Genomic DNA, 10359 nt, shown 5'->3' with positions numbered 1-10359 from the left:
AAAATAGCTGAGATGTATTTAAATTTAGGCTTAGCTCACAGTGCCTGGACAAATTGATTATTGAAATAACACAGATCAAATGTGTTCTGTGAGCTGAATATTTCTCAGTATTCTTGGCTGTTAGTCATGTTGTTTGTTTACCTGAATACTTGATTTACTTTTTCTTTGATTCTCTGCATATTTAATTGCTGTCTAATTAAGTGTTCTGTTGACTTCCCACATAATTAATTATCCACTGCTTGATCATTGATTCTCTGCATACTTAATTGACTTATTGCTTTTTTGATTCTTTATACTTAATTTATTGCTTTGTTGTTTCACTACCTAATTAGCAACTGGTTAATCAGTTATCAGTTGCTTACGCTTCTCCTAATGATTTATGCCCCATGACCAGTACACACACTTTTGTCTCTCCAGCCCATTCTCCTTCTCTGCCCATTCTTCCTGACATCACCATTTCTTTCCCTACTCTCCTGTCTTCTCTGTTTCCAGTTTTATTTCTGTACCTCTCCCCATCTCATGCACATGCTGTATCTGCATCTCTTGTGTGATATTTTGAAGTCTTGTTCTGCAGCTAGCATCCCCTCCACCCTGATGAAGATGAGTCGCATGTCAGCACACTCACGTGTTGCAAGCATGAGGGCCAGAAAGCTGGCAACAGCTAGAATGGTTGATGTTGATAAGACAGCAGGCACCTGAAGAAGGGCCGTAAAGGCATTCCTAGACTGTGTCCTCCGCAATCTGAGCTTGAGCACTACAGCTGTAGCCAGCGTCCCTGGAGAGGCCCTAAGCATGCGTGCTTCCTTTAAACTGTCCAGCATGTGTTCTGAGGTGGTTAAGAGCAGCCCAGGCCCTGCAGGGCAGCTGTCATCCTGAGGGGCAGAAGCTGGTGTTGGGGATGAAGTTCTTTAGCCGCAGTTCTTGTGCAGCATATTTCCTGCTCCACTGATGGGAGGTCCATGCTGCAGGTGTAAGCCTTCAGGAATTTCTCTGCCACCAGTCCAACACACGTGCATTGTAGCTGGTGATTTCAACTCACGGCACAGATTGGGTCTATAAGAACATAAATCTTGAAGGGGGAAGGCGGTCTTGCTAATTGGGCACTCCACCCTGACATCCATTTAGTCCTTTTTGGCCTCATAGGCCATACCCAGACAAGCATGGACGTTTGGTCCCCTGGGGGCAACTAGCATTGGGACACCTTGTGCCACTGCTAGTTGTCTCCAGGGAACGCCCATGCCACGTGCCCTCTGGTGCATGGCAGGTTACCTCTGGTGGGGTAGGGGAGGCTGAGGCCGGCAACTGCGCTGGCCCCAGCAACTTTTCTTGGAGTCCTGGGGGCTTGGGAAGCTGCAGCCATGTCGCTCCTGCATCTTGGAGCCTGGCCAGCAGCTGGAATATGGCTCTGGCTGGCCAGGCTCTGGTTGGGGCAGCTGTGGTGTCCACTTCAGCTCAGATTTCTCTTTTTTTTTTCTTTTATTTTGTTCATAGTGCTTCTTACTCTGAATAATATGAATCTCAAATACATATTTACATTTAGACAGAACAGTTCTGGCCTATTGGGTAAATAATAGGCTTTATCTTTTTTAAAAAATGAATACATATTGAGCAACTAGAGTAGAATTGCTTCAAAGTAACTTTTCATCATGTAAAAAATATGCATTTTTAAAGTACTGCCAAAATATATGTGTGCTGAGGGCAGCTGAATGGCTGAGAAGGAGCCACGCTGATCTCTTGAGAACACATTGACTATATTATGCATTTTAAGTAACTGCTTTATAGATTGTTTTCTTTGTATGAAACATGTGTTAAATTATTCAAAGAGTTTTCCAGCAACATGTTTTTAATAGAGATAGTTTTATTTTTAAAGATGAGAGGATGCCTTCATTGTAAAACACTGTTTTCCAGTGCTTATAATATGATGAAGTGCCAGCTCAACAATACGTAAGGCTGAGAACTCCTTTAGTTTATGGAAGAGACCCTGCATAGGATTGGGGTATTCTTGAAGCAGTAACCAGAGTACATGGTATCGGAGTGTTTGTTATCCCCATGAGGAGTTGAAAGGAAATGTTGAGACGTCTTTGTAGGTTGTTAGTATATAAAGGAGGCATGCTGTAATCCCATGTAGCATGGGGCACAGTCCATTTTTTAGGACCATCTGGGTACATTTAGCCTTACTAATTGCTAGACACTGCATTGACCGAGGCATTAGTAGCACCCTTGTCTCTTTCTGATGGCACATTGTAGGATTTTTTTTCCCCTAAAGTTCTTGGTGACTTCGGTGAGTGAGAGTTCTGGGGTGGGTGTTCCTGTGGCCCCTTTTGGACAAGTGGTTGCTTGCAAATGCCAGGAGCTGGACTTGATGGCCTGGGAGGTGCCTTTCTGTCCTATACTTTTTGCTCTTTAAGAAGTTTTCTGAGTGCTATAAAATCCATGTGTTGCTGCTATTCCCTTGAAATTTGGTTGCTCTCATGGGAGGAGGAATTGGATAGGGTTAGCAATCCAAATTCAGGGTCATTTGGGCCTGGGGTTCCCAAGACTCAGCTCCCTTCCTCATTAAAAAAAATCTGAAGGTTGATAGATTAGACTAATGTACTAGCGAACTGCCCATCAAGAGTGACGGGGTGGGGTGGGTGGGGACGGAGGGCCGCTACCTACCACCCCATGCCACTGACAGCCCCCAGGAGCAGGGTGGGGAAGCTTGCGCACAGTGGCTGCGCCTCCACCACTCTGCATCCGACTGTGCGCCACACCCCCCTGCCCTGCTCCATGTATGGCCACGCGCCACTTACCCCATCCCTGCTCCACGTCCGGGCCCATACCACTGCTCTGTGTGCCTGGCCATGCCCCCCAGCTCTGTGTCCTGCCCCATGGCACCTCCCCCAGTTCCACGTTTGGCCCTGTGCCACCTGAACCTCCTCCCCCTGCATCTGGCGCCATGCCACCCTTGCTTCCCCCTCCCGCTCGGCATCTACCTGGCCCGTTCCACTTGAGCCCCACCCCGCCTGTCATTCCTGATGGGTATTCTTCACACCGCACTGACTGGAGCCACGCCCCCCCCAAGAGCATTACAGACAGACGGACTAACCCCTTTATATATATATTTTACTACACAGTTGGGGATTAAGATGACGTTGTGCCCAGAAATGTCTCCCTTTAACATTTACCATACCTAGCGTATAGCACACGTTCCCCTTTAGAGAAGCAAAACTGAAAATGAGTCTTGGGTCAGGCAGAGGGAGAGTGGAACACTGCAAGAGGTGACTTGGGGATGTGTGGTTGTGGGGATCTAAGAGAGGGGTATCCCTGCTTCTTTATATATGTATTAGCCCCTTGGGGGCTGTCCCTACAGAAGGAAAGCAGTTTGGAGTCAGTCTCCCTGCCCCTGCATTAGTAGATATCTGGGGAAGCCCTACACTTTTGGGTGGGTAGGTGAGTACAGACATGGAGGAACCATGCTGAGACGGCAAAAGACTTCAGTAGTTCACACCTCTGAGTTACTGTCTCAAGCTGTATTCATCTCTTTTGAGTGTTCATGTTCAGTTAAGAACAAACCTCGTACTGAGATGATTCAACCACTTTGTATCACTCTCAAACCCATTCTCTGTGTACATGTTGATGCGTCTGTTTTCTAGAAGTTTTGTGGCTGATCGGGTGCCCACATGTCACTATTGCTGTTGCATGATGCTCCATTGCCTTTTGGGTGAACAATGTCGAGCACTTTGTTCGATCCAGATTAAGCAATGTATACAAGGCATGAGCCTAATGCTTGTGTTTCAGATGTGCTCTGGCCATGTGTGCATAGCCTTGATAAGCTTGCTAGATGGTCATTTTTCACATGACTTGAGTGAATCAAGGGGACATGCTGTGGTCAGTAGACGTGAGCATACCTCAGCGTTGTAAACTTGCAATCTGTCGGCAGAACTAGACTCTGAAATATGAAGTATACTGTTAAGATTGACTGTCGGGTTTTTTTTATTTTGGGTTATTTTGAGTACAGCATCAAATTCAGAACACACTCAAGCTGCTTTAAAAAAATAAAATTACAAAAGGCTTTTGTAATAGACTCTCTCTTGACTTTTTCTCTTCCAGTTCCAGGATCAATGTGTTGCCCTTCCTTTTACCTCAGGAAAAGATTTTGTTTGAACATTTGGTAAACTGTAGCTCCTTGTGTGTTTTAGCTTTTCAAACCTGGTATGAAATCAGGAAGTATTTGTTCCATTTTCAAAAACTGTAGAGAGGCTTGGTTATCTTTTACTCTTTATCAAATATTTTAATATTCACTTTTAACAATAAATTAAGCTTTGGATACCATAGGCTGAGTTTTAGAACTCAGTTCATGGGGCCTAATGGAAACCAGGGAACACAGAGTCCGGTTACTTCTACCAGCTTGGGTTTCTGATTCTGATGCACCATACCTACCCCCAGTATCCATTCAAATTTGTTTCTCTAACCTGCTGTAGGTTTTACTTTATTTAATCACTACATGGACATATCTTTCCTTGGGGTATCAAATTCCATGTTGCTATGGAGTCGAGGATGAATTCCAAAAATGTCTGTAACAGAAGGAAGTTTGCCCTGTGCTTATTTCCAGTTCTCAGTAGCTTGTAGTGAGTATATTGCTGTGGTTACATTTTTCAAACTGCATCCTGGGGTTTGCACTAGTCCATCCATGATGAAATTTTAAATAAAGCATTTTGCATTCAATATAACTACTGTGACTTTGCATAGTTTTAACTTAATTTGTTCACTTGTTGCTTCAAACTCTATTTGGAATCACCAGTAAATGCATGTGACCAGTGTAGTAGTAAAACAAGTAACAAAAAAAATGTGGAATGTTGAATATGGTTTAAATACTGTCAAACATAATCTTGGCCTCAGTGACCCCACTGCTACAATCCCTTTGGCTAAATACAGACAGCCAAAAAGCCTGAGGCTGAATCAGTTCAATCTTTTCTGGTTAGTATAAGCTGCGTAGATTGAACCAATAAGCAAGTGAACAGACATTCAGTTCTGCTTCTGGAAATGCAACCACATGCCTGCAGTGGCTCAGGCCAGAAGCCAGAGCACACCTCCCTACTTATCTGGAGCAGACAGCTTAGGTCAAGGCTAGCCTGCCCACATTGTAGGGGTGGGGTTTGCAAGAAAGGTGCAAAACATCCTGGGATGCTGGAGGGCTGTCAATTAAACTTGAATCTGGATGGGATCTGGGATAGAAGTTTAGTAAGCCGATTTAATCTAAATCCAGTGAAGTCTGATCCTGCATCCATCCAGGTTTACCTTAAACCTGTTTCAGCCATTTATGTGCTGTGGACTTCTGTTGTGCCACAGATTTGAACTGGTTTCCAATCACTTATACTGGTTTATGTGTACTTTCTATCCCTAGCCCTAGTGAGTACAGTTTTTGGTTCATTCTGACACGTGTTGCCTCTTTGCCCTCATCCCTTTTTTGGAATGAGTAAGGAACGTTGCCAAGTAAAATGGTGGGCCCAGCATTGGGCTTAAAGTGTTTCAACAGTTTGAACCAGAAGCTAAGATTTAGATGGTGAAAACCATACGAGAAGATTTTTGCATACTCTGGCAGTACCTTTGACATAATGTTAGATCAGGTATTTGTGAAATACTTATTTTGGATGGTAACAAGTGGGCCGTCCTGGGGCCGGTCCAGATGTTGGCACACCCACTTGTCTGCAGCATCTGCCATGCCTTTGCTATAATAAAAGATGTTTATAAGTGGGAGGCTGCCCATTTAATTGCCCTGATGCCAAGGGTGAATACATGACTCCAAACCTCCCCTTATACCATTGCCCATGCTTTGCAGCTAGTATCCGTATTTATCATTACTCCCCAGTCCCTTAGCTGAGCTGTCACTGGCCTCACCCAGCCTAGACTTGGCCTCAGGCGTCCTTAGACCTGCCTGGGCCTCCCGTGCTCCCACACTGGGATTTGCAATCCCATGCCCCTGAAGCCTCAACACCTGGGTCCTTCATGAGCCTCAAGCCTCAGTGGACTTGGGCCCTGTCTTAGACCCCCTTTTCACAGCCTGGACCCCACCTCAGGCTCCACTCAGTGGGCCTTGGCTCTGTACTTTTTTGTTGGGGTGTGCTCCCCTAGCTTTTCCCCTCCACGAGGTCACCTGCAAGGCAGTAGGGGCTGAGGCTTTCTGGCCTCCCATACTCGCCATTCACTAGGGAGGCACAGGTGTTGCATTTCCTGGAAGCTGCCCTGCCACTGTTATCCCTACCACAGCATCCAACCCCAGCAGGGTGTAGGTTTAGGTCATGCCCCAGGACCAGGAACCTCCTCTATCCTCATAGTTCCTACCCTGTCCTCTAGGTGTTCCTGAGCACCACCTCCAGCTGGGTGATGGTACTCCTGCAGCAACTACCAACTCTGCTCTGGGGCCTAGCCTTATACCCAGGTTACCAGCCTCTCCACCAATCAGGCAGCCTCCTGCCTAACATATGACTGCCTGATTGGACCTGCTCTCACCTTCAGGCTGCTTACTGCCTGCTCAGACCCCTTAAAGTGGCAAATTGTTCTGCCACACTGATTATTTTCTAATATGTATGTTTAAATAACAGAATATCGGTTCCTAATTGGTTTTTGTTGTTGTTTTAATTTTTCCCTCTCCTATGTTTGCAATAATTCAGGGGCTTGGACATTTTACCAAATAGTAATTGGAGGGCTATACCACTAGATACAAAAGATGAGAATGTGTGGGAAGCAGCAGTGAGGTCCAGGATCATCAGCCTGGTGTGAAGCCAACTTTCCTCCACCACACAGAGCCGCTAGCAAGGAGTAAAGTCTTGGGGCTTTTACCTAGGTTTTGCTCCTGAAAAACTGTTCTCATCTTCTGTGTAGTTTTTGGACTAGAGGTAAATGTAAATGTTTGATAAATGTGAAACTCTCACATTGATGCTGTATAAAAAAAAGAACTTTTGGGCCTTTTCACACATTCATTTGCAATGGTTGCAAATCATGGGAGTGTAGTCACCTATTAACCTTAGCATTTCTTTCAGATGAGATAATACTTGCCTGAAAGAGAACAACTTGGCAACACCAGGGCTAAGTCCAGACATTTGGAGGTGTTAGGGAGAGGTTAAATTGATTCAAAATGGTTGCCTAATATCAGGTAAGTCAGGATAGGGGGCTAGCCAGGCAGTTGGGGTCCAGCTGGCTGGGTGGGACTGGGGATCAGGGACCCATGGGTGGGGGGGGCCATCCCCAGCAAACCTACACTGCCCATCCTGCCTGCTCCTCCCTCAACTGGGACTTACTTGCTTGGCTCTGGCAGCAGCCAGTGCTGATAAAAGTGACTGCACCTGGAGCAGTTTGTGGGCTGAGGGGCGTGGGGGGGGGTATAAAAAAAAAAAAAGATCAGTGCAGGAGGAGCAGGGAGTGTAAAGAGCAGTTCAGGGGCTAGGGGCCAGTGGCTGGGGTTTTCCAGCCCTGGAGTTGTGCTGGGGAAGTGGACAGAAGTTCCATGCACAGGTTTGGCCTAAATCGAATAAATCTGGTACTACATAGATCCAGGTTTATAATTAAACTGGATTCTGGAATTTTAGGCCAGTTTCTACACACAGAACTTGTGTACAGTTACAGGTTTAGACTGATGGTCTGTCCCTAAGACTGGGTCTGTAAGTGTAAGATTGGCACCAGGACAGGCTAAGTTTAAATTGTGTGGCTACTTTGACCCAATTTAACTTCCCCAAATGTCTGTACTTAGCTTAGAGGGGCACTTAACTGGTGCTAAACTGCTTGAAGCTTCTTCTGCTTGCGTTTTTAATGAGAAGCAAGAAAGTCTTATGGTAATATCTTTAATTGGACCAAGTATGTAGTTAGAATGAAGTTAGACAAGCACTGACCTTAGTGAGTGTTAGTTGATCCTGTGACACCAGCCTTTCTCTGCAGCTGTGGGAAGGGCCAGAAGAGACAGTGGGTGAGGGTACCTCATTTTCTTGCATACAGTACAACTGTGAATAAAATGTGCACCTTGTTTTTGAAAGGCTGACTGAAAAAATGACTTTTTCTTGCTTCTGTAGCAGTAGCCGCTGTAGGGGGGAGGAAGGAAAGTGTCTGCAGCCAGCAGCTAGACAGACCCACATATACTACTGCAGTGTTACACTTTCCCCAGGAGAGGCAGAAACTCTTATTACTGTATTTTCTTGCTTACAACATGCACACCACTTTCCAGTAATGGAATTCGGAGGGAAAAAAACGGTATGTGTTGTATGTGAGAAAATGTGGTATTTTTGTGACCAGGTTCCTGGCTGTAAGGAACTGGAAAGGAAGTGTGTACCGTTAATCTTAAACTACTATTTAACATTGTCTTTTTTTTCTAAAAACTGTACTCATTTAAAGCCAGAATGCATTGCTCCTTGGATCTAGTAATTATGCCATTTGGTAAACAAAACCAGGTCTGAGTAACTGGTAGGATCTTAGATGAACTGCTGATGTCTGGAAACGTTAACAATGTCTTTTGTACTTATTTTTCAGGAATCAGTTCCATCTTCATGTGTAAACTTTGTAACTTATTTTCACCGAATCAGTCAGAACTATTGTCTCATGTCTCTGAGAAGCATGCAGAAGAAGGGATTAATGTGGACGACATCGTTATTCCGCTCAGACCGCTTACAGAACCCACAAATACAAGCAGAAGTGGAGAAGGTACTTGTATCAATTGACAGCAGTGTCATTCACAATTACTCACTTAATTTTTTTAAATCTCTGCTGTAATGACTTTGAACTTTGTATAGAATCATTTGCCTGGCTTCTGTAGTGACCAGTTTTCTTCACTTAAAACTGAGTTATGTTTAGTGCAAAATGGAAATGGAAAAAGGACATGGATAAGACGAAACTCAGCATGTGGCGGAGGATGATTACATTGGTTCATTGATTTTTTTTAAATGTCAAGGATCCTCCTTAAAGCTGCAGTCTGAAGCCTTGCAACTATCATTGTCTAGTGCTAAACAGTGGAAACAATTAAATTTTCCTAGACAAGTAGCCAGCACATCAAGGAAAAAAAAAGCCTATAGTGTTTGGCAAGGTGGCTGATGGGACATTTCCTTGAGATGTCTGCTGAACTCTGAGAGTTGCATTTCAGATGATATCTCTCACTGTATGCAGAGAGGGAAATGGCATGATTCATAATTTATAATTGTGCTTTGACACTGGTGCTATTCAATAAAGCCATCCACTAGTCAAAGGTTGAATTAGTTATACAGAATAAATATCATCAGCTAAAAGTGGAAATTAATATAACTTCTCTACTGCAAAGTTTAATTACAGCCCCTTTTGATATTGGGGGGGAAGGGAGTGAAAATAAATTGGACATCATAATTGCACATTCATTTTGAACCTGACTGGACAACTGATTTTTGTCATCTGTAAACACTTTATTTTACAGAATTCTCAACGTTTTGGGCATACCTAGTCATGGGATAGCTGAATTCTACCTATTTTCTTAATACATTGATTTAAATAATACTTTTTGTATCTACAGCAGGAATATAGTATATCTTAATTTACTTAGCAGTCTAGTAATTAGGCTTTTGCTAATTTAATCAATAGAAAAAGCTATTTCCAAAAAGGTTGGAATCCATAAAGGAATGTGCACATTCATTTCATGGTCTCAGACTGAGGGCAAGAAAAACTTGTGCCAAATTTGCATTTCATACAATGACTGGCATGAGCAGTACCTCGCAGAGATTTCATAAAATCTCAGAACAACAATGTCTCTTTACAATTTGACTAAAACTACAGAAAAAGGGGATGTCAGGCTTGCACAGCTCTTCCTTTTCAGGCTCGTGTTCCAAGTAACCCATCATGAATTTCAGACTTTAGTTTTGAGCTATAAAACTTGCTTTCATTTTGCTATGCTTTTTCATTTATGTTAGTTGTAAGGACAGTTCTGGAAAGTATTTTTTAAAGACAGTTTTTTCATGGAATTTGCTGTCACAGTGTGTGTTTTGCAAGGCAAATGGGCAGCTCTTAACAAAACAGATGAATACTTATTTAAGATGAAGAATTGGGAATCGCCAGCTTTACTTAGGAAGTGTCATAGGCTTTATCTGTATGGTTCTGAGGGAAGGTGACAGCTGTACTAAAGGTTTTTTTTATCCTAAAGCTACATGAATAATTAGTTTTTGTTAGTTCTAATTTATTGCACCTATACCACAGGTTGGTTACATATGGCTAGTGGGCTGGATCTGGTTCACAAAGAGATAAAAGTCTGGGTACTCATGATAGTTTCATAGTTTCTAGGGTCGGAAGGGACCTGAGCAGATCATCTAGTCCGACCCCCTGCCATGGCAGGAAAGAGTACTGGGGTCAAATGACCCCAGTAAGGTTGTTATC

General features: G+C 43.7%; 1 protein-coding gene across 2 annotated transcripts in view; it reads left to right on the top strand.

Annotated features, from left to right (window-relative positions):
- Positions 1 to 10359, top strand: part of ZFAT (zinc finger and AT-hook domain containing) — a 206797-nt gene that overhangs the window by 36855 nt on the left and 159583 nt on the right. For both annotated transcript variants that reach the window (XM_019528196.1, XM_019528195.1), the window contains exon 2: positions 8500 to 8670. In XM_019528196.1, coding sequence (XP_019383741.1) covers positions 8500 to 8670 — 171 coding nt within the window. The remainder of the gene's footprint in view (positions 1 to 8499; positions 8671 to 10359) is intronic.

This window comes from Gavialis gangeticus, unplaced genomic scaffold, assembly GCF_001723915.1.
Source record: "Gavialis gangeticus isolate Ggan-Ray unplaced genomic scaffold, GavGan_comp1, whole genome shotgun sequence".
NCBI lineage: Eukaryota > Metazoa > Chordata > Crocodylia > Gavialidae > Gavialis > Gavialis gangeticus.
This window is presented reverse-complemented; position numbering and strand designations above follow the sequence as displayed.